Source organism: Spermophilus citellus, assembly GCF_964194105.1.
Source record: "Spermophilus citellus genome assembly, chromosome: 4".
Classification (NCBI taxonomy): domain Eukaryota; kingdom Metazoa; phylum Chordata; class Mammalia; order Rodentia; family Sciuridae; genus Spermophilus; species Spermophilus citellus.
Window position 1 is genome coordinate 29,372,283 of NC_138185.1, and position 25,494 is coordinate 29,397,776.

The 25,494-nt window shown below is 38.8% G+C and overlaps 1 protein-coding gene across 5 annotated transcripts in view; it reads right to left on the reverse strand.

The window, feature by feature from the left end:
• Nucleotides 1-25,494, reverse strand: part of DNAAF9 (dynein axonemal assembly factor 9) — a 159,052-nt gene that overhangs the window by 57,911 nt on the left and 75,647 nt on the right. For 3 of the 5 annotated variants that reach the window (XM_081289866.1, XM_081289862.1, XM_081289865.1), the window contains 8 exons: nt 25,222-25,309; nt 23,952-24,028; nt 21,453-21,497; nt 21,029-21,074; nt 16,092-16,203; nt 15,303-15,373; nt 14,266-14,316; nt 13,279-13,366 (listed from right to left, as the gene is read on the reverse strand). In XM_081289866.1, coding sequence (XP_081145992.1) covers nt 13,279-13,366; nt 14,266-14,316; nt 15,303-15,373; nt 16,092-16,203; nt 21,029-21,074; nt 21,453-21,497; nt 23,952-24,028; nt 25,222-25,309 — 578 coding nt within the window. The remainder of the gene's footprint in view (nt 1-13,278; nt 13,367-14,265; nt 14,317-15,302; nt 15,374-16,091; nt 16,204-21,028; nt 21,075-21,452; nt 21,498-23,951; nt 24,029-25,221; nt 25,310-25,494) is intronic. The other 2 variants (XM_081289863.1, XM_081289864.1) reach the window with 2 other exon arrangements.

Below are 25,494 nucleotides of genomic sequence, written 5' to 3' on the forward strand. Positions count from 1 at the left end.
AAAACAGAAACTGGTCAGACAGTGCTGAAAAAGCACTCGCTAGGTGGCATAGTCCAGAAAAGGTCTCTGTAAACCCAATCTAATTTTATTACTCTCTTGTGACTTTCATGAGCATACAGTACCTCTGTCATTATCCTCAGGGCTCCATGAGAAAAATAAACTGACTCACTGGGTGGTCCAGTGCCAGTGCCCTGGTCTCTCCTAATCCACAGACCCTAGGGATAAAACTTCTGATGCCTGCTCTGGACAATGATGATGATGATGATGATGATGACGACGACGACGAGGAGTTATTTATTTATTTATTTAATTTTATTTTTGGGACAGAGAATTGAACCTAGAGGTACTTTTCCACTGAGCAATATCCCTAGCCCTTTTTTATTTTCTATTTTGAGGCAGGGTATCTCTAAGTTGCTGAGGGCCTCACTGAGTTGCTGAGACTGGCTTCAAACTTTCAATCTTCCTGCCTCTTCTTCCCAAGTTGCTGGGATTACATGTGGGTGCCACTGCATCTAGTGTCTGCTCTGAATTCTTGACTGTCAGAATATAGGCAAAAGCGACAGACCTTTGCAGGGATTTCTCAGGACTGAGGCCAGAAAACTCCTGAGAAAATCTCCCTGGCTTCTTATCTCATCCTTAATGTCTTAGTGGATGAGCTTTGACCTTCCTGTTGCGTTCTGTAAATTAGAAAACCCAAGGTAAGAGGAAATTTCCCCTCAAAGCCCAAGGAACAACAGGGGAGTGCAGCATAGTTGTGCCTTTGACTAACCTCTCTATCTCTGAAAGCACAACAAGAGAGAAAAATAAGACCTCAGGGCAAAACAAGATACCAAGTGTCAACGAACAATTTGGCCTTTTCTATTTCTGTAAGGAATGACATTGCAATTTTAATTGAAATCACATTGAATCTGTATAGTGCTTTTGCATAGTATGGCCATTTTGACAATAATTTTGCCTATCCAAGAGCATGGGAGATCTTTCCATCTTCTAAGGTCTTCTTCAATTTCTTTCTTTAGTGTTCTGTAGTTTTCATTGTAGAGGTCTTTCATCTCTTGTGTTACATTGATTCCCAAGTGTGTGTGTGTGTGTGTGTGTGTGTGTGTGTGTGTGTGTGTGTGTTTTAGGCTATTGTGAATGGGGTAGTGTTCTAATTTCTCTTTCAGCTATCCCACTCCTTGGTCTATACTCAAAGGACTTAAAATCAGCATACTATAGTAACGCAGCAACATCAATGTTTATAGCAGCTCAATTCACAATTGCTAAACTGTGGAAACAACCTAGATGCCCTTCAACAGATGAATGGATAAAGAAACTATGATATGTATATACAACGGAATATTACTCAGCATTAAAAGAGAATAAAATTATGGCATTTGTAGGTAAATGGGTGGAGCTGAAAAATATCATGCTAAGTGAAGTAAGCCAATTACAAAAAACCAAAGGCCGAATGTTCTCTCTGATAAGTGGATGCTGATCCAAAACAGGGAAGGGGGTGAGGCATGGGAAAAATGGAGGAACTTTGATTGGGCAAAGGGGAGGGAGGCTAGGGAGGGTGCATGGGGGCAGGAAAGATATTATTACCCTAGATACGTGTATGACTGCACATATGGCATGATGCTATATTGTATACAACCATAGAAATGTAAAGTTGTGCTGCAATTGTGTATGATGAATCAAAATGCATTCTGCTGTCATGTATACATAATTAAAATAAATTAATTAATTAAAAAAAGAATTTGTTTTTTCCTCCTTCAATCAACTAGCTGTACAAATAAGTGTTCCAACAGTGCTGTGTGGAGAGAGAACATTTATCACTGCTGGGGAAATACAACAGTTGAATGATTTTCATTCTATGTCCATGAAAGTATTTGAAAAGTATACATGCCACTTAAAGAAAAAGACTAAAACAACACCACCAAAACCCAGATGAATGTGCACATGCTACCTCACCTAAGAAATCACACATTACTACTAGTTTTAAAGTCCCTTGTATGCCCTTCCTAATTGGCAGCATTACCAGAGGAAATTAATATAACTCAAGTTGGTATAATTTCACCACATACCACCCTTCTTCTTTTCTTAAATACTAAATACTACTTAGTCTTATCTGTGTTTGCTTTCTTACTAATGGATTTCCAATTGTGTTCTTTTGTGACTTGCTAGCTTTTCTCAATATTCTGTTCCCAAGAGTGTTGTAGGTAACATGCAGCTGAATGATTGATTCATGCTCAACACTGTAGAGAACTTTCTTTTTTAAGTGTCCCTCAACAGTTGCATGTGGACATGAGACAAATATAAAAGGGTGCAGAAAGAAGGCAGCAGGCAGCAGATGATAAAGGTCAAAATCAGTTTGGTCCCCAGAATTCTCAGGATGTGTTCACTGCTCCATGTGTTAATGTGACCCAAATCCCTGGTCCTCATTGTTGAACAATCTCTGCCCAATGGAAAAAACACTGAAAACTAAATCACTATTAGGGAATGAAGGAGCTATCGGAATGCCAACCATTCACTGAGGCTTGTAGGAAACAGCAGAACCTGTACATATATGGTCAATTGATTTTCAACAAAGGTACAAAGAAAGGAGGGTCTTTTTAACAAATGGTACTGCAAAAACTAGACATTCAGATGTAAAACATGAATACACATCTTGCACTGGAAATCCTGCCCATTTCCACTAGCCTCAGTCAAAATCCTCATTACTTCTCAGGACACTAGGTACTCAAAAAGATTCTGCCTCAGCAGTGGGGCAAAATTTGCCCTAAATTAAATGCTATTCTGCCTCCTGCCTAACAAAACTTAAAAGCAAGACACAGATAATAGGATTAGAGGGGGGAAAAGATAATAATAACAGTTATTATAACTGTAATCCCTATGTTTAAGAAACTAGAAGACTGAATCATAGTAATTTGAGGTATGAAAGATATAAAAACAAGGCCCAAATTGAACTTTGACTGCAAATTGGTGCAACCAATATGGAAAGCAGTATGGAGATTCCTCAGAAAACTTGGAATGGAACCACCATTTGACCCAGTTATCCAACTCCTCAGCATATACCTAAAGGACTTAAAATCAGCATATTCTGGGCTGGAGATGTGGCTCAAGCAGTAGCGCGCTCGCCTGACATGCGTGCGGCCCGGGTTCGATCCTCAGCACCACATACAAACAAAGATGTTGTATCCGCCGAAAACTAAAAAATAAATATTAAAATTCTCTCTCTCTCTCTCTCTCAAAAAAAAAATCAGCATATTCTAGTGATGCAGCCACTTCAATGTTTATAGCAGCTCAATTCACAATAGCTAAACTATGAAACCAACCTAGGTGCCCTTCAACAAATGAATGGTTAAAGAAAATGTGGTATAAATACACACTGGACTATTACGTCGCCTTTAAGAAGAATAAAATTATGGCAATTTTTGGTAGATGAATGAAAGTGGAGAATATCATGCTAAGGAAAATAAGTCAATCCCAAAGAACCAAAGACCGAATATTTTCTCTGATATGCGGATGCTAGTCACAAAAAGCAGGGAAGCTTAGGGAAGAATAGAGGGACTTTGGATTAGACTGAGGGAAGTGAAGGGATGAGAGGGGGGTATGGGGGTAAAAAGGATAGTTGAATGAATCGGACATTATTACCCAACGTGCATAAATGATTACATGACTGGTGTAATTCTACTTCATATACAACCAGAAGAATGAGAAGTTATACTCCATTTAGTATTATGTGTCATATATAACTAACTAATAAGTAATTGGAACAAACAAAAAAATACAATATCTGAGAAGCAAAATACACTGGATAAATTAATGGCATTAGAAAAGGCAAAAGAAAAGACATTAGAATACATTTGGTTCTCCATATCTGTAGATTCAACCAATTTCAGGTGGAAAATATTTGTGGGTGTTTTGTTTTGTTTTAATGCTATGTTAGCTGGGTGAGATGGTACATGCCTGCAATCCCAGAGATTTGGGAGACTGGGGCAGGAGGATGGTAAGTTTGAGGCCAGCCTCATCAATTTAGTGAGGTTCTATCTCAAAATAAAACATAAAAAGAGTTGGGGATACAGTTCAGCAGTAAAGCACCACTGGATTCAACACTCAGTGCCAAAAATAAATAAATAAAAAAGCTATGGTGCTACTGAGGTGTGCCATGTAGTTAGGCCTATGATGGTTGCATCTGTACTATGTATGTACAGAATTTATTGTCACTATTTCCTAAACAATACATATTACAATGATTTATATTGTATCCACATGGTATTTTAAGTATTCTAGAAATGATTTAAAGTATAAGTCTATGGAACCAACTTAGATGCCCTTCAACAGATGAATGCATAAAGAAAATGTGGTATATATACACAATGGAATATTATTACTCAGCCTTAAAAAAGAATGAAATTATGGCATTTGCAGGTAAATGGATAAACCAAACCTAAAAAACCAAAAGCTGAGTGTTTGCCCTGATAAGTGGAAGCTAATAAAAAATGGGGGGTGGGGAGGAGAGGGAAGAATGAAAGAACTTTGGATTATGCAGAGGGGAATGAGGGGAGGGGAAGGGGTGAATGGGAATAATAGTGGAGTGAGATGGACATTACTACCCTATATACACATATGATTACAATAGTGGTGTGACTTTACACCATGTTCAGCCAGAGGAATTTGTGAACAATATGTCAAAATGCATTCTATTGTCATGTATACCTAATTAGAACAAATTAAAAAATTTTTTGGGCTGGGGATGTGGCTCAAGCGGTAGCGCGCTCGCCTGGCATGCGTGCGGCCCGGGTTCGATCCTCAGCACCACATACAAACAAAGATGTTGTATCCGTCGAAAACTAAAAAATAAATATTAAAATTCTCTCTCTCTCTCTTTCTCTCTCTCTCTCTCGAAAAAAAAATTTCAAATAAAGTATATGGGAAGATTGTTTAGGTTTTATGCAAATAATATGTGATTTTATATAAGGAACTTCATTGAGTTCATGCAGATTTTGATGTTCATGAAGTGGGTAGTGGAATCTAGAACCAATTCTCCAATACAAAAGAATGATTATGTTTTCAGCAGAGGTTCAATGACTATATGTTAGAGATGCCACAGAGAGGAAAAAAACAATAAATTAGCCCAAGATTTCAAAAACAAAAAAAGAATGATTATACACAAAAATAGTATAAAAAAATAAAATGAAAAAATACTGAAAACAATTGTATTCAGGGAGTTGTGAGACAACTTTGTCTAGCCCAATACACATGTAAATGGAGTAAGAAAAACCTCTTAAATAATGGCAGGAAATTTTCAAAATTTGAGGAAAAAGTATAAATCCACTGATTCAAGCAACTGGACAAATCCCAAACGGAAGTAAATGAAAAAATCCACAGTAAGTCACATCAAAATCAAATTGCTGTAGCTTAGTGATAAAGTGCTTATCTAGTGTTCACAAGGCCCTGGGTTCAGTCCCTAATCCTCCTTCCAAAAAAAGGAAACAAAAATTAAATTGCTTAATGTCATGATATCTTAGAAAAGAAAATCTTAAAAGCCAGACAGTAAAAAGATAAATTTCATGGAAAGGAACAAAGGTAAGAGTGGCAGATTTGTGCTCAAAAACAATACAAGTAAGAAGACAGAAGAGTAAAATAACATCTTTAAAGTATAAAAATTTGAGATTTTTTTTCCTTCTTTATGCCAAAGATTTAAGAAGATTCATAAAACTTCATAGAAGATTCTAAGTTTCTTTTTTTTTTATTGGTTGTTCACAACATTACAAAGCTCTTGACGTATCGTATTTCATACATTAGATTCAAGTGGATTATGAACTCCCAATTTTTACCCCAAATGCAGATTGCAGAATCACGTCGGGAAAAAAAAAAAAAAGAATCACGTCGGTTACACATCCACAATTTTACATAATGCCCTATTAGTAACTGTTGTATTCTGATACCTTTCCTATCCTCTACTATCCCCCCTCCCCTTCCCTCCCATCTTCTCTCTCTACCCCATCTAATGAAATTCATTTCTCTCCTTGTTTATTTTCCCTTCCCCTCACAACCTCTTATATGTAATTTTGTATAGCAATGAGGGTCTCCCTTCATTTCCATGCAATTTCCCTTTTCTCTCCCTTTCCCTCCCATCTCATATCTCTGTTTAATGTTAATCTTTTCTTCCTGCTCTTCCTCCCAAGATTCTAAGTTTCTAAGACTAATTCAAGTAGAAATTAAAAATCTAAATAATCCTATATTTATAGAAATTGAATTAGTAAATAAAAATCTTTCCTGAGGGGCTGGCTGGGGATATAGCTCATTGGTAGAGCACTTGCCACACGTGTGAGAAATGAGAAACCCTGGGTTTGATCCCCAGTATCAAGACAAACAAATACATAAAAATTTGAAAAGTCACGTCATCAGTGCTTTATAAGTAAGTATTACCAAAGAGTTAAGGAATAAATAACTCAAATCTCAATTTCACCATAAAGGAATACGCAAAAAAAACTTAAAAATTTTCCATACAAAAAAGGAAAATTGAAGTTAATACTATTTATGATACAATAATTCTGACAAAATTATTAGCAAATTGAACCTAGCAATACATTAAAAAAAAAGATCTGATTCTTCTCATGAATACAGAATAGGCTTAATATTAGAAAAATCAAATAATAAACATTATTATGTTAATAGATTAAAGGAACAAATTTGAAAACAGAGGGAAAAAACATTTGAAGCTAGGTGTGGTGGCACACATCTATAGTCTCAGTTACTTGGGAGGCTGAGGCTGGAGAAGCCTTGAGCCCAGGAGTTCCACACCAGCCTGGGAAATATAGTGAGATTTTATCTAAGAACACAAATAAAAATAAAACAAATTTAATAAAATTCAAGAAACAGTCATGAGCAGGGCACAGTAGCACATACCTGTAATCCCAAGATTTGAGGAGCTAAGGTAGGATCACAAATTCAAGGCCAGCCTAAGCAACTTTGTGAGATCCTGTCTCAAAATATAAAAACAGAGCTGGGGATATAGCTCAGTTGGGAGAGTGCTTGCCTCACATGCACAAGGCCATGGGTTCAATCCCCAGCACCACAATAAATAAATAAATATATAAATAATCAAAATACATAAAAAAATTAAAGATGAAGCTTAGTGGTAGAGTGTTTGCCTACCATGTATGAGCCCTGGGTTCAATCCCTAGCATACAAACACAAAATAGAAGCAAACACAAAACAATAACCAAAAACCCCTACAATATCAAAACACACAGGAAAAGCATTCTGTTAGGAACAATATTGTGTTGCCCACTGTTAACACTTTTACTCCCTGGTATAATGAAATGTGTAATGGTCTGAGTCAGTGAAAGCAAGGTAAGAAATAAAAGTAAAAATCAGAAAAGGAAAAAAAGGTCATCTAATTCATAGATTATATGAGTGCCCATATATATAACTCCAAAGAATCTAAATTATTGGGATAAGGAATTGAGAAGTTGGGGGTATACCTAAATACTATAGCACTTGCCACGCACATGTGTTTGGGGATTAATCTCCAGCACGGCAAAAAAAAAGAAAAAAAATTAATGAAGTAAGGAATACAAAGTCAATATACAAATATTGAATGTAGTTGCTCTTATGACCAACAATTCCATTACAATTTATTATAATCCTAGATATGTTAGCAATAAAAGCATAATAGTAAAACATATAATATATAATAGCAAGAATGATACAAAATAATGAGAGAATTATAATATTGTATTAAAAGATATTTAAAATCACATGGATTGGAAAAGCCAGGCTTACTTAATTGATAGGGTGAAAAATATCAATTCTCTCCAAAGTAATCTTTAAATTCCACACAATTTCAGATAAGAAAAAAAAATTAAACCCATAAGGTTCCCCCTTATGGGATCAAATCCAGAGTCTCTAGCATGCTAGGCAAGTACTCTACAACTGAGCAACTCCAGCCATTTTCATTTTTTATTTTAAGACAGGGTCTCTCTAAGTTGCCGGGGCTGGCCTCAAACTTGCAATTCTCTTGTCTCAGTTTCCTCAAAAGCTGATATGATAACAGGTATGTGCCATTGTACCTGTCTTCCAGTAGGTTTTTTGATAATTTTGAAAAGTCAGTTTGAAAGCGTCAACAGATTTGAGCAAACTGCCAAGAACGGCCAAAGTACTCCTATAGAAGAAAAACAAAATAGAGGAACTTACAACTATGTTATAGCCTGAATGTCTGTGTCCCCTCTAAAGTCCATGTTGAAGCCTTAACTCCCAAAGTGATAATATTTGGAGATGGGACTTTTGGAAGGATATTAGGGTTGGATAAGGTCATGAGAATAGGGGATGGTCTGATGGAATTTAAGTGCCCTTATAAAGAAGGAACACCAGAGAGCAAACTTTGGATATAAAGGAGAAGTCATGTTTGTACACACTGAGCTGTAGTCACTTACAAGCTAAGACAAGAGTCCTCAGAATAAAACTTACATTGCTATACCTTGATCTTGGACTACCCATCTTCCAGAATTGTGAGAAATAAATTTGTTATTTAAGCCTCCCAGTCTACAATATTTTGTTATGGCAGTCTCAGCAGACTTAGACACCATATATTCTAAATCTAGACAGAATAGTATTTTCTCAGGGACAAGTTGAATAATGGAACAGAACAGAAATCCTATTAATAGGAGCACACATAAAGTGATCTGATTTATAACATTTGCTGGCACTGCAGATCAGTGGTAAAAGAATGACTTTTCAACAACTGTTGCTTGAACAAGTGCTTTTCTACATTTACAAAAGAATAAATTCCTATGTCATATCACTTTCAAAGATCAATCTAAGTGGATTCTGAAAAAATTATCACAGGAGATAAAATACTTCTTAAACAGATCCAAAATATACAAATCACATAGGAAAAGATGAATTATTTTGACTACATTAAAATTAATAACCCAGCCCTTCGAGACAAGATCTTGCTAAGCTTTCCAGGCTTGTCTCAAACTTGTGATGCTCCTGCCTCAGCCTCCCAAGTAGCAAGAATTACAAGACTGTGTCACCAGGTCAGGCTATACAGAACTTCGTTGTTGTTATTTTGTGGTACTGGGAACTGAACCCAGGGTCTTTTTTTTTTTAGTTGTAGTTGGACACAATACCTTATTTTATTTACTTCTATGTGGTGCTGAGGATGGAACTCATGTGCTTGGTGAGCACTCTACTGCTGAGCCACAACCCCAGCCCTGAGAACTTTGATTCTTAAAAATAACAATGACAAACAACAACAAAAACACCACAAATGAATGAGCAAAAGACAAAAACAAACATGTTACAAAAGGGAAGTATAATAGGCCAATAAATAAAATATGATCAGCTTTCACTAATAACCAGAGAAATAAAAATTAAAGTCCTAATGATATAGCATTATACACTCACTGCAATGGCAAACACCAGCAAAACAAGTATGCCAAAATGTTGAAAAACAGAAACAATTATATGCTGCTGGTAGAAGTATAACTTGGTACAATCACTCTGACTTCACTGATAAAAGCTGTGCATGGGCTCATCCTAAAATCCCAATCTACTCCTCCCCATTCCAATTCTGAAGAAAACTTTACCCAAGCGAATCAAGAAATATGTATAAGAATGTTCAATAACAATACTGTCTGCAACAGCAAAAAACTAAAAATAATCCAAATGTTACATCAAGAGTAAAAATGGTAAGTAGCTAATCTTCATACCAAGGAATACTACAGAGCCATGTTGAATGAGTTATATGGCTACATACAACTGTGAAAGAGACGTGAAAGTTGTCAGAAATCATAATGGAGTCACTTATATCAACACAACCAAAAAAAAAAAAAAGTAAATAAAGCTGAGAAGTTATGGAAGGAAGAGTTCTTGCGCATGATTGCCTGATAGTAACTACCACAAAAGACTGCTAGAACCACAAGCTTCCACAGAGGCCACCACAGCCATACACAAAACACACTTCTCCAAGAATATCTGCTCAGCAACCATCTGTTCAACCTTAGACTGATGCCACTTGTTATTAATCAATATGGCCAAAGACTGTTTCAAAATATCTGATGTAATCCTACCCATTTTTTTTCTTTAAAAACTTCCTCTTGCCACAGCCACTCTGAATACACCCGTAGTTTACTATGGCATGTGAATTCCCATCGCAATGCTGTACTATTCCCAAATAAATATCACAAAAATCTATATGAATCTTAGGAACATAAAATTGAGCCAAAAAAAAAAAAAAAAAAAAAAAGCAAGCCCCAGAAGAACAAGAACACACACAGTATGATTCTATCTGGTTCAAGTTCAAAAACAGGACTTTGTTTAGGGATATAGGCATATGTGGTAAAACTCTAAAACAAGTTTTTAAGGACTAGGTACTGAGCAGCCTGCCTGGCCACAGTCAGCAGGGTGGGAAGAGAAGGGCACATGAAGGACATGAATGAATGGGAAGCTGAATAACAAGAAGTCTCATGATAGCAGAAGCCACTAGGTGGGAAAAGGAAAAGGTTCCAGAGCTGGAAGCATTTCAATGCAAAGGAAGCACTATTTTCACCACCAAGTAGTCCAGTGGACAAAAGTCAGAAAGCCTGAACTACCCTTGAGACATGGACAATCCTATAGATGCTGCCATTAACTTGCACTACAAACTTAGTAAAGTTTTCCCCTTCTATGAGGCTCAGGCTTTGAATGCTCAAAACAAATATTTTCAAGGGTTGAAAAAGACAGAAATTTCAAACTCATCCGGTTTCAACTAGAGGCAGATTTATCAAGACACTTTACGATACTTGAGCTTCAGGACCATTTACCTGACTAAGCTCCATTCTAAGACCTGAGAAAAGTCCTACCCATTTTACAATGTTTTCTTGTAAGAGATCCCCGAAATGTTTACTTCAAGCCCCACAAACCCAGTTAATCTCTGTCCTAAACCCTGAAGTGGTAAAATGCTTAACATACAGCCTCCTGTTTAAATTTTTTACTTCTATTGAATTTTCCTGTCTCAGAAAACTAGATTTCCCTCAGGAACTAAAAAAATTTGAAATCTAAGCTCTTGAAAGAATGCGACTGACAAGGACCCAGAAATCACTGGCTGTTTCTTTTATCCTCTAACAAAGACCTAGGATATACTGAACCTTGCTGGATATCAATAAAATGTAGGATTTGTTTTCTAATAAGGTCCTCTGCTAAGAAGCCGCAATCTAATTTGGGCAAGTGTCTTTGTTAAATACTATAACTGGCTTAAGGATGACAGTGTACAACCAACTCTGTGTTGTGCCTATAACCTGCTTTCAAACACTGTGTGATCTTGCTCGACAGCTGGTAGCACTGACACACACTGAGTGACTTCCACAAATCTTTTTAAATCCCACGTCTTCTGCACCAGGACCTGGAAATGCAGAAATGAAAGGCCCATCATGACACAGGCATGTAACAGATGCTACAACCACCTCAGCACTTTGTGGTCTGAAAACCAGAACTCCTTGCGCTTTGTCTTCTACATGAATGGAGGAGCCAAACCAGTGATCTGAGAACAGGGAGAGGAATTTGCCACCAGATAGAATATTTTCAACAAGAAGAACAAATCATCCAGAAAGGGGATTTGCTCAGTAGAGGTTGAGGAATTTGTGAAATCAGAACTCTTCCTTAACAAAAAGACTATATTCAACAGGGAAATAATAGGACTTGCAATAAAATGTTACTTGGTGCCTGGGGATGTAGCTCGCTTGCCTATAAGCATGAGGTCCAGGGTTCCATCACACATGGAAGTATTTTGAAGAAGCCAAAAAGGAATCTGGAGTAAATCTCCATGAAATCCATGCAAGACCAAAAAACGTTCTTGAGAAATTTACTATCAGTAAAAATATTACCAGCTTGGACTGAAAGAGACAGAAAAGAGAAAAATGAAAAGAAGCTGCTGAACTCTGAGAAATCTACTTCAAGAAGCAGGCTGACAGAACTATTTACCCACAAACAGGGTGCTACCTTTCACAGAGATATGAAAATTTGAGTTCACAGCCATAAGTCACAAACCATGAACCAGAGGGAAACCAAGAGCTCAGAGGGTAGAACCAAGAACCAAAGGAGAAGAGCTGAAGCCATTGAGAATTATTCCCAGGCCTTCAGTTCATGGAAAAGGAAGAGGGCTGAACCAAGAACCCAGAAGGCAAAACCATGTGCTCAGAGAATAGAACAAAGAGCCCAAAGGGTAAAGTTGAGAGCTGCAGGAGATAATTCCCAGACCTCAACTTTAACCAAGAAAATGGAGTTGTTACCAGGATTTTAGGGCTGCCTTTTCACCTTCTATGTTCTCCATTTCTGGAATCTGAACACTTACCAGTTGCACTTCTATGTTGGGAGAGCTGGGGGCAAATAACCTGTCTCTTTAGTTTCACAGGTCCATAGACAAGGAGATGATCTGAATTTAGAAGCCATACTTGATACACTACACTCCTGAGCTTTGTCTATAAGGGGTTCAGATGATCTCAATGATGAGATTTGGGATATCTGAGTCCATGAGATTTAGGACTTTGAACTATTGCTATATTGGGATAAGATCCTTAAAAGGAGGTAACTATATTTTACATGAAGGAGGGATATGAATCTTGAGAGCCAGAGGGTAGAATGATATGAGAGTTTCAAGGTTGGTTCTGGTTGCTGAGATAGAAATGGTCCCAGGGCAAAGACCTCTGAGAAGAGGTGCTGAAAACAGTCCCTGGATGGCAACCAGCAACAAAATGGAGACCTTAGACCTACAGTAGAGGGAACTGTGGACCAAACACTTTGATGAGTTTGGGAGTCGATTCTTCCCTAGAGTCTCTAGATGAGAACCTAGCCTGGAAGATCTTTGACTTCAGCCTAATTAGACCTGGATCCAGCTAAACTTGCCTCAAATTCTAATCTACAGAACTGTTAGATAATAAGTAGGTGTTGTTTTAAGCTACTAAATTAGTGGTAATTTTGTTATACAGCTGTAGAAAACTAATCCAGATTTTGTTTAGGTCTACAAATTCTATTTCTGAAATGCTGCTGCTCAAACACATTCTGAGAGAAATGTCAGATGGCAACAAGAGAACCAGGTGCAGTCCTGAGACAAGCCCTTGTACTTGTGAAACCAGCATAGGTTTCCTCATCTATAAGTGGGTGGATCAAAGGAGAAAAACTGTAAGAAGACACTGCAACTCCAACAAGCCTTTTCAAACAGCAGATGTATTATTAATCATAACACCCATGCTAATATCCGCAAACTAGGGATCCAGACAAGCCAAGAACAGAAAAGCCATAGCTGCTTACCTTCTTCAGGCGAGGACTGTAAATTGCTGGAATAAAGATATGCTCCTTCTCCTCCTGTTAGAAAAGTGCCCAGGAAACACTCATCTCGCTTTAAAGAACAACAAAGCAAAAACATAGATGATTTGTAGTAAATACAGAATAAAAAATCCTGCCAAATATTGTCTGTGTAAAAAAACAGAGTCAAACTCAGACATACCCAATTTCTTCCATTATCTTTGGCATTTGCTCTTTTTGGTATATTACTGGCATCTATTTTTTTGGGGGGTGGGGTACTGGGGCACTCTACAACCTAGCTACATCCCTATCCCTTTTTATTTTCTATTTTGAGATAGAATCCCACTGAGTTGCTGAGGCTTGCCTCAAATCTGTAATCCTTTTGTGCCTGGCTGCCATACTTGATTGGTGCTGAGAAAAGAAATGTAAAGGTCCTCTCTGAGTCCAGGCACCAAAGCCTGCAATTCCTGCTCAAGTCCCAGTGGATTTACTTCTGTGAAAATGGAGTTCAGGTTCTCAGTGGCCTAAAGCTTTGGCATCTCAGCTTTCCATGTCTAAGTCAATCTAGGATCTGCTATGATTAATACTGGGAGACTTTTTATTTTTTTTTTAATTTTTTTATTTTTTAAATATTTTTTATTTTTTAGTATTCAGTGGACACAACATCTTTGTTTGTATGTGGTGCTGAGGATCGAACCCGGGCCGCACGCATGCCAGGTGAGCGCGCTACTGCTTGAGCCACATCTCCAGCCCCTGGGAGACTTTTTAAAAACCCAAATTGTCTAAATGGCAGAAAGAATCCTTCTAATTTCATCCCCTATTAGTGGTTATTTCCAGATGTCTGCTGGGAAGGGGAAGAATACAAATAGGAATTGAAGACAAAGAACTACAGATCCCTTAGATTAGTGGTAAAATAAAATTTTTAAAGTTATCTTCAGGAATTGTTTACATTCGATGTTTGCAGGATGCTGATGCTAGAAAAAGGCTGCTTACCCTCACTGCTTGCTGGGTTTTCTCAGACAATTTTACTTCATCATCTTCTACCTGCGTCCAATAGAAATGCAGATTTTCAATTTACTACTTCAAGAGCAAAATCCTGCTGAGTACCCCCTCTGTGTTCAAATATCTACAGGAGACTATCTAGGCAGTCCCTCTACCACGTCCAGTGCTCTCAGGCCCTGATATGCTGGCAGAAATGGCTGCTATTCATCAGGGCTCAGAGCACAAGGCCACAGTAGGCTCTCTCACTGAGATTCTCAGATCCAGCGAATGAGCCTAAGATCTGTGGGTAGGATGTGTTAATCTCCAGTTACATGTCACTTCAAAAGAAAAATAATTATTATTAGGGATGAAGAAATGATAATATATTAAAATATTTTCAGAGTGTGTTCTCATTTAAACATGTTCATGTTAGAAGATGACTCTTAGTTCTTCCCTGTCCATATCAGAACTGTAGAAATAGAATACAAATAGATTCTAAGTTTAGGCCCTTAGACTATCAAATATCAGACTCTCTGCTATCATGCTTTCTATGACCCAAGGCAGTAGAGTTTTGGACCGAGTCCTGCTGAGGAAGATGGAAAATTTCTACATGTGGAGAGATGTTGTGAAAAATCAGTAGCAATCATTCTGGCCAGAGCAAGGAGCTACAGGTCCACTTCTCACAATCTGTGTAACTGTGGACAGGCAGATCCCCATGGGGGTCGTGAAATGTATCCCCTGGATATTATCAACTTCTAATCCTCAGTTTCCTCATCCATAACATGAGGGGATTAATTTCTTCCTTGCACAATTTAATAATTCGTACAACATAGCTCTTTTCTTTTTAAATGTTCTAAGAATATGAGCGAGCTAAAGAAATGAGATTTGTTCATATAACGAGAAAGGGCTGAGATAAAACTACTACTCCTGAATGATGGTTAGCTTAGGATCTGACATCCCACAAGGGACCCAACAAAAAGGCTCCTCCTCAAATGTCTTCCCCGTATTTTTCATGTTTGGGTCCAATTTCATCTATGAATGATACTGACCAGCCAGGAGCAGAATCTGGGTATGGCAGCTGTCAGGACTATGCAGCTGGTCTCTGTGATAACAGTGCCATCTGTAGGAAGACCATGGACATTCCAGTTACTTCCAACCACCTCAGCCCACCTTGCAGGCCCTTCCCCTTGGGAGAAAAGGTTCCTCTTATTGGTATAAAGAGTCCGATGCCCTCAGAAAAGGAGAACTTCTCATCTGGGGACAGAGAGACTAATAAGTGTATAGAGACAGGTTTTCCCATGTTATTAACTTGAGTATTTTTTAGAACAAATAGAAACACATTTAAGTGAAGAATCCTTCATTAGCCCTTTTTATCTTTATTTTTAATTTTTATCAAGGTAGTACAGGTACTATAGATATACATATTTAAATCAAACAGAACACTATCAGGATTGTCCTATCAGCATTGGATATTACCATTCTTTAATATTTTTTGTCAACATAATGGGTTAAAAAAACAGTGCCTAATAACTGTTTCAAATTGCTTCCACTTGATTATTACTGAGGCTGTATATCTTCATTCCTATAAATCCCCCCCCCCAACTTTTTTGTGTTTCACTTCTGTGAATAGTCTGTTCACACTTTTTGCCCATTTCCCCACTGGGAAGCATATCTTTTTCTTATTAGTTTACAAGAGCTCTTCATAAATTTGAATATACACCATTGGCTTATTTTAAATTTTTCATCAATTTATATTGGTCTTATGCCTTAGTTTTATGGCTTACTTTGTCAAAAAAATTTTTTCCAATGTTTGCTTTATAAAGACCACATATACTTACCCTTTTCTTTAACTAAGATCTGAGATGTCAAAAATGATTCTGAGAAGACCACAGATCCTAAGCACCCTCTTCCTCCCAGCAAATCAGGAATATCATAGACAGTCATACAAGCCTGTATCAAATGAGAAATCAGAGTTGTAGCAGTCTCCAGCCCAACACCTTCAAGGAGAATTCCCTAAGATACAGGCCACAAAACACTGCTTTAAAACACATGGCAAAAATAAACTGGAAAGTTTCTTAGGAAAACAAACTGTCCTGAAATACACCTTGAACTTCTGGAACACTCAGGCTTCTTTCCAGAGACATACTTGGACTAGAAGGAGAGCATCTTTATGCTTCTATAAATGCTCTCTCAAGGTGTTATTCTATGAGTATTCTGAGAGGCAACACAGCTGCCTTTTTTTTTTTTTTAATGGGGTCTCGTTATTTTGCCCAGACTGGTCTCAAACTTGCAATCTTCCTGCCTCAGCCCCCCAGGGATCTAGGATTAAAGGTATCTTCGTTCTTAACTATGACTGGCTCCCAGCCTATCAGAGTTTGTGGTGTTTCCTCTAAGTTTCTGTACACATTCATAGCTTCACATCCCCACACTGTCACACTCTGTCCAGCGGTTTAGGCTTGAGTTTTGAACAAGCCCAGAAAGACTGTCATTCATTTGGTATACACGTGTCTTCATGGATATTTTTGTGTACATTTAAGTACATATTCTTTCAGTATAGCAGTCCTTCTGTATCTGTGGTTTCACTTTCTTCAACCTCAGTACTCACAGTAAAATGTGGTCTGAAAATATTAAATAGAAAATTCCCCAAATAAACAATTCATGAAGTCTAAATTCTGAGCTCTTCTAAGTAGCATGATGAAATCTTGTACTATCCTCTTCCATCCTGCCCAGAGTGTGAAACATCCCTTTGTCCAGTGTGTCTGTACTTTATACAGTACTGTCTGTTAGTCACTTAATAGTCACCTCGGCTATTAGATTATCATGGTTTTCAAAGGGGTTACATTCAAGTAACCATATTTTACTTAATGATGACCCCAAAGCATAAGAGTAGTAATGCTGGAAATTTTATTACAGTATATTATTGTAATTATTCTACTATTATCATCATCATACTGTGCCTGATTTTATAAATTAGACTTCACTATAGGTATGCATGAATACGAAAAAATACAGTATATATACAGTACTATCCATCGTTTCAGGTACCCACTGAGAGTCTTGGAATATATTCTTTGTGGGTAGGCATGAAACAACTGTACCAAATAAAAGTACCGGTTTCAGTAGCCCAGAAATAAAATTAGAGCAACTCTAATTAGAGTATGCTCCTAAAAGCTGGTAAGAAAGCCCCTCAGCACAAAAGGAGAGAAAACAGAACAAATCTGTGGAGAAAGCTATAAAAGAAACACAGGGTGGGGGGAGGGGGCCTGGGTTGTGGCTCAGCGGTAGACTGCTCACCTAGCTCATATAAGGCACTGGGTTCAGTCCTCAGCACCAGATAAAAATAAATAAATAAAATAAAGGTATTGTGTCCAACTATGACTAAAAAAATCTTAAAAAAAAAAGAAACACAGAGGGATTTGGTTATAGATCAGTGGTACAGCTCTTGCCTAGCATGTATGAGGCACTGGGTTCGATTTGCAGCATCACATGTAAGTAAGTAAATAAATAAATTAAATAAACAGCCATCATCAACTAATAAAAAATATTAGATAACGAGAAAGAAACACAGAAACCAGGTATGGTGGTTGTGTGCTTCTAATTCCAGTTACTCAAGTGCTAGAATCCTCTGAGCCTAGATGTTCCAGACCAGCTTGGTAACACGGCAAGACCTTATATCTAAACAAACAAACAAACAAACAAACAAACAAACAAAAACCAGGAAGGAAGAAAAATAAAAGAAACACCACAGAAAGTGGGTAGAAGTATATAAGCCAGAGCTAGGGTCTGGGTATGGGATGACCATGAAGATCTGGTGAGGGACATGGGATAAGCAGTACAACAAGCCTATCAGGTTAGGTCCTCTCCCTCTTAACCTGAGCATTGTTGATTAGTGGGGTGCAGAGTTTCTGAAGCTAAGTCCATTACTGCACATTATTATCCTTGCTTGAGGCCCCTGATCTACCCCTAGGACAGAGACAAAAAAAAAATGGGGCACTTGAAGAAAATGCTGGATTCTTTTGTTTTGTTCTGATACTAGGGACTAATGTCACATATCATCACTGATCTACATTGCTACATGCCAAGTTTCTTTAATTTTGAGGAATATTTATTTTATTCATCAATTTGTTAAGGGTCTTGCTACGTTGCTGAGATTTGTCTTGAAATTGTGATCCTCCTGCCTCAGCCTCCCAAGTTGCTGGGATTACAGGTGTAAACCACAGTAACCAGCTAGGAACTGCTGGATTCTTAAGTAAAGAACACAGAAGGGTTGAAAAGAAAAAAAAAAACACAATCAAAGCCAAGTCCCTGATTTTCAAAGTTGTCATGATAATAGGGTGAACTGACAAGTAGGCTTTTATGTTTGAGTTAATTTTCTGATTAGGCTTAATAATTGGAAGGTTTATTTAAATCTTTCTCAAGGGATTTAAAAAAATTGTAGTTGTAGATGGATAGAATGCCTTTAATTTTTTTGTATATGGTGTTAAGGATCAAACCCAGTGCCTCACACATGCTAGGCAAGCACTCTGCCACTGAGCCCCAACCCCAGGCCTCTCAAGGGATTTTGAGCATCTGATAACACAGAGTTTCACTGGTTACATGGTCCTTCGTAAGTGACAGTGGGAATCCTACTTCTTTCTTTGGTTTCCAGATCAATCAAGTAAACAGATCCTGTGGCTTTCTGATCCTTCACTTTCATATTTGGTCACTGGTATTAAGGAAGGGGAGAGAGAACATTGGAAAAAAATACATGTAACATTTTTTGGATACTTGCCAGGTATTTGCCACTTTGTGGCATGGGGAGAGGAAAAAATACAACATAGTACCTATCTCTTCAGGATATCTATAATGTGTAGCTATAGAGACAAGAGCTTACAGAAAAGTGAAGTGACATATTAGTTCAGAATTATTTCCTAATTTACATAGTATAAACTACATATCCTATAAGAACACAGTACTTATAGGGAAGAAATCAATAGAGAAAGCTTCAAGGAAGAGGCAGAACTTCATATCTGCCTGATCCTGGAAAGAAAGCATAAAATTCCTGACTACTCTTTCTTATTTCATTAGCTGCTAATAAATTTATACCTAAAAAAATATGACAGGGTCTCATTATATTGCCCAGGGGGCCTTGAACTCCTGGCTTCAAGTGATCCTCCTGCCTCAGTCTCCCAAGTAGCTGGGACTATGGTAACACTGCATTGTGCCCAGCTTTCAATACATACTTAACATAAGAATATGATTCTATTGGGCTTCTAGTCACATACTATTGTGCAAAGCACCTTCCAAAGCACTGCACAAGAATCCAAGGAGAGAAGCCAGGAATTTAAAATTTAGCAAGGTGATAAAGTATTATCACCCCAGTGTCATAAAGTATTTCCCAATATCTTGATATCACAAAAAAAGTCTAAAATAGTTCTAAAAGAACAATACCACAAAATGCTGACAGACAGGGACCAAATACATTATAAAACATTAATTACTCACAACTTAAAAAATTACCCTAGTCAGGCTTGGTGGCACACACCTGTAATCCTAGCTATTCAGGAGGCTGAGGCAGGAGGATTGCAAGTTCAAAGCCAGTCTCAGCAACTCAGCAAGACCCTTCGCAACTCAGTGAAACCCTGTCTCTAAATAAAACATAAAAAAGGGCTAAGCTTGTGGCTCAGTGGCTTAAGCACCCCTGGGTTAAATCCCCAGTACCCCTCCTCCCAAATTACCCTGTTGTATTATTCTCTACAGATGAGAAAACACTACTGACAAGCCCTTTGAGCTGCTTTTCCACCAGTGATGGTGATGGGAATGCATCTATACTAAGTCGTCTACAGTTGCCCACTTACCATGACCAAAGTGTGCTAGAATTAAGGCTCAGGCAGTGGCCACAGAACAAACTTAAGGTATAACTTGTGCACATGCATACTTCAACCAGATTCTTGGCTGGATAGCCACCATCCTCTAATGCACTGTTTGCCAACCCTCTTCACACCAGGATGCAGTGGAATAAATGGAGCACTTGGCTTGTGGCTGAAGCTGGCTTAGAAAATTCTGATTCCCTCAGGCTATGCCATACCATCCCAGGGACCAATAGCTCATTATGTCTCTAAACTATTCTGCTCCACTTCACTGGAGACCCAGGCCTTTGTTGATTATTGTTTGTTTAATGGATCTTCCCAGCTCCCTGTTAAAGGCATCAACTCAGGTCTTAGAATGCAAAAGAAGCCACTAAAACCTGTTGGTCCATTGGTAAAGGCAGGTTTGTCCTCAGAACAGTCTTAGTTACTTGGACACACCTACCTATTCCCACCTCACCCCTTTCAGGTGTCCCTCTACAGGCCATTCCTAGCCAGCTGATGCTAGGAGCCACAAGCAAATATACGATGTATGGCACCTTTGGTTGTAAAGTGACGCCAGCTAGCCACTGAGATATGATTATGTTAAGATTTACATTCATATGGAAATTGGACTCCCGCTGTTCACCCTGGCCTGCTACCGGACTCATGTTCGGGACTCATGGAGAGTTCCCATTGGTTGGGGAAGGATAGTAAGAGGAAATTCCGGGGGAGGTCCGGGGGACCCCCGGTTCTGGGAGACCCCCGGTTCCGGGAGACGGGGAGGTTCCGGTAGACGCCCGCGTGGGAGGACTGGGTTTGGCTTGCCGGCGCCTACAGAGTATTGGCGGCTTTTTCAAAATAAAGTTTTGTTCCTGCTTGAGTGGCTCGTGATTCTGTGCCCAGCCAAGACTGCGGCATGCTGATGTATATATAATAGCTCTGCTTACCGTTTTCACAAAGGATAAACTATCTTCACCCTCCAGAGGCACAATTCTGTAAGAGGAAAGATATGGGAGATGACATTTTTAACTGCACCAAAACTTACAATGTTCTTTTTTCAACTTGGTAACAACTCACAGACTCAGATTTCTCTCAAGGATTTTTAAAACACTATGAAATTCTGTTTTGAATTCCAGTATGCAGAATTAGCATGTGGGTAACTGGAGTGAACTCATTTACTCCAGTGGGAAGCACTCAAGAGTGCAGAGGCTCAGATGAATACAGCCAGTCTGAACCCAAGTCTGGATTGGTACCTTGGCCAAGAATGGAACTGTGAGAAGATCAATGAAGGTCGCAGCTACAAGGCAGCCTCTCCTCTCTTTATGTTCTTCAACTTAATCATGGAAGAAGATACCAAAATCAGACACTCACCTTCCTTGATTATTCACAGCATGTATATGAAAAGCCATCTTGGAGCTGTAGACCAAAACCAAAACACAATAGAAGTCAGTCTGTTCTTGCTGACTACTGTGTTATCCTAGCTTTACACAGATTTACCTCAGTTATTTTAGATACCTCTCCCTGGGTCCCATGCCATCAGAAAGTGTGGAGCCAGTATCTGACCCCAGGCCCTGCCTGCTAGTTCTCAAGGGCTATCTTGACTCTTGCAGACTGCCTGTGGCCCTCGACTGGCATGATAACACTTCTGCTCCTCAGCCTCTATATACTGTCCTGAAATTCCTGCTCTTCATCAACCTTGAGTCAAACTGCCAGTTTCGCTCTACACTCCAGCAAAGGCCACATCTCTGCTACTCACAGTTAGTTGCTAAGGAACCAAAGGCAGGGCTAGGTCTTCAGAGCTGAGGAATAACCAGAAAACCCTTCTGGTTTACTCTTTGTAAAATAAAGTTTCTAAATAATATAAGCCGAATGTCATGCCTTAAGAAATACTAGTTAGTAACACACTAACTTCAGTGTACATTCATGGCTCCCTCCACCTTCCTCTCTAGGCAGGTGATCTGCTAATGTGATGCAGTGTGAGTCCTCAGTAAAGTAACTCTTGTGGAGAGAAATGAGCGGGGCTCTAGGTGAAGGACTGACTCAGGGACTCTCCTCCCATTACTCAGTGTTTTCTCCATATGCCTTCTTCCAGTTAGGGTGATACACTCAGGCCTAGGAAGCTTTGGGTTTGAGAAGTGGCCTGGACAAAATCCCAAGGCAAAGGATAAATAGAATGACTATTTCAGCCAAGTTCACTATAATAGCAAATAAGATCTACATACCTAAACAGTCTATTAGATGGACAGTTTCAGGAAATAGATATAGAGGCTACCTATCCTGCCTAACAAGTTATAGCCAGAAAGTGAAGGAACTTTCATAAACTTAGACCTGCCAGTAACAGACAATGCAGAGCAGCACAAGGACTAATGGAACAGGTTTCTCCTATCTGTCCTCTTCCACGGCCAAAACAAAAAGACCCAGAAGACCCAGGGGAAAGGAGACCTGAAGCAAAAGGAAGCCTTGCACCACTGAGTTCTGCATCTTCTGGAGCTACAGCAATAGAATAGAATTCTTTTTGTTTGATCAACTGGCTGATATAACTATCAAACACTCCTTCTCATTATCCAGGGTTGTAGGTATTAGAAAACAAGGGTCATGGGAGTGGAGGCATGATAGCACACCCCAGAAATATGAATTCATTCTTCCTTCCTTCCTATCTATTTTGCAGTGCTAGGGACTGAAAACTATCTATTTATTTATGTTGAAGTGCAGGGAACTGAATTCATGCTAGGAAAGCACCATATCCTCAAGCTCTAGGAGTCTTTTTGTGGGTTTTTTTTTGGGGGGGGGGAGGGCAGGACTAGGGAAACCCAGGAATGCTCTACCACTGAGCTACACTCCTAAGCCCTTTCATTTTATTTTTTAAATTTTGAGATATGGTCTCATTAAGTTGCTGAGCTGGCCTTGAACTTATGATCTTCCTGCCCCAGCCTCCTGAGTTGCTGAGATTACAGGAAGGTGCCAATATGCTTGGCCCCAGAAGTATTCTTTTTTTTTTTAAAGATAGGAAGGAGGGGAAATTGGGGGAATGGTTTGCAATTTTATTTTATTTTTTTTTTAAAGACAGAGTGAGAGAGGAGACAGAGAGAGAGAGAGAATTTTTAATATTTATTTTTTAGTTCTCGGTGGACACAACATCTTTGTTGGTATGTGGTGCTGAGGATCGAACCCGGGCCGCACGCATGCCAGGCGAGCGCACTACCGCTTGAGCCACATCTCCAGCCCCCAGAAATATTCTTAAACTCTCCAATATTGATGTTTTTTGTACCCTTCGCATAAAAGTACACAAAGTGATCCTCCTGTGAGATGGGGATTAAGTAGACTGAGTTCATGAAGATTTAGCTCTGTACAAAGTCCTATAAGAGATGCAGAGGGACATGCAGGGAGATGTGATGGAAGGCTGCAAGAAGTCATATTTCCAGAGCATCTAGTCCCAAGACTCAGGGTTTCTATCATCTAAGAGGCAGATCAGAACTATGGTAAGTCTCTTCTAAGCAGTGACTATCTTCATGTGCCAGCTTCCTTCCCCCAACAAATCTATCTCTAAGGTCCCTGACTTTACCCTTCTAACTTTATTTTGGAATCAGACCTATGAAATCTCCTAAGGTTCTGGTATGAATCTGCCTCACATTCTAGCCTCAAAAGATGTGCAAGTGTTCCTCATATAGTTCCTCTGGTTTTGGCTCTTAGCTTGTCAAATAAAGTCTTGATCATGAGTGATTCTCCTTCATATATATCATTATTTTTACTGAATGTTTTTACTGAAACATTTCTCAAAGGGAAGATGGAATATAAATTACAAGGGACAAGAGTATTTTAGAAAACAAATCAAAAAAATTCCTTGTAAAAAGAACATCAACCATTGCTTACCATAGGGCTGTCTTAAACTGAACCAGCTCAAAGGAATCTAACTCAGATACCAGAGTCTGCTCTGCTACCTCTTTGGCCTGTTGAGAGAGAGCAAGAGAATGAATTAGCTTTCAAGCAGTAAAAAATACACATATCACTGACAGGAAGGGACCTTCTAACAGTTGGCTGGTGTCTTCTATGTAACTACTCTGTATACGTCAAGAGACTAAAGTGTAAATAAACATCATGTTAAGGGAAACAGGGCTCTTACTTTCTTCAGGCCTGTCTCATAGGAAAAAAAAAACTGCCTTCAGGCAGATGGGCACTGGCACTTGATCTGCCAGAGAGACATGAGCAGCTGGGGTGATGCTGATAGTATGTGAAGTCTAGAAAAGGGCTCCCCGCTCCCCTAACTCTAGTAGAGGGACCACTGCTCTTAGTCCCTGCCAGACACTAAGAATATTTAAATAGCTAGAGTTACAAAAGATCAGTTAGAAAACAAAGGTGTAGGAACAGAAGGGTATCCCATGGCTTTGCATAGGCCCTATGGTAGGTAGAAGTTAAAGGGCTGAATAATCTTGCATCAGTACAGAGATTCCAGGATTCAAGTTCAGTGAGGAGGGGAGATGGTAAGGGGCTGGTGACTATGTCTAAGGTCTTTCTCACATCTACATCATACACAACCTTTCCAATATCAACTGGTTTCCTTCAGAAAAGGTCCTATTGGCATTGGGAGGCATCAAGCTGACTCTTCTCATCTCCTTACTATGTCAGATTTAGGAATCCAACTCAGCAGGCCAGGTTAATCATGAAACATCAAGGAAGAAAATGGTCAGAGACCGAGAACATGCATGCTTGTCTAGGAAAGGCAAGTCAGATTTTCTAGTCTATAGCTGATTTTTTAAACACTGGATTATAGGAAACCAAACTAAGTAGCTCAAAAAAAAAAAAAAAAAAAAACTTACCTAACTATTAAAACTCACAGCAGAATAATCTATAGTTAACTTCTAAAAGCATTCTGTTTAAACTGAACATAACAATGTACTACAGAATGACTTTAACACAACCAGATGTCTACAAAGAAGTGCTGATGAGTTGTCACTGATAAAACAACAGCAGCATGGCCATAGGCAGCAGAAGCTCAGCACTCCACAGGCATCTCTGCCTGGTGCCATGGAGGCCCGAGTTCACACAAAAGTGAGAACTCCAAGATGTCCAAAGATAAACAAATGGTTAGGATGCTTTACATTAAATAATGACCACGGAAAGAGAAACATGGTATTTAAATTACCTTTGTTAGACTGGAAGCTTTAGCATAACATGCAATGCCAGCCAAAACAGCCTCAATAACAGCAGCATATATCTGGGACAAGAGCCTACTTTAAAAACAAAAAATAATTGTTAACTATAGTAACATGAGATTTCATCATAAGCTGCATGCACATAAACAACAGTCCCCAAGGAAATGATTTTTAAATAGAATGACAAAAGTGCAAAAAATGAAACTCATTGAAAAAAGAAACTCACTGAAAAATGAACTCTTAAGTCACATGCCTATTTGATT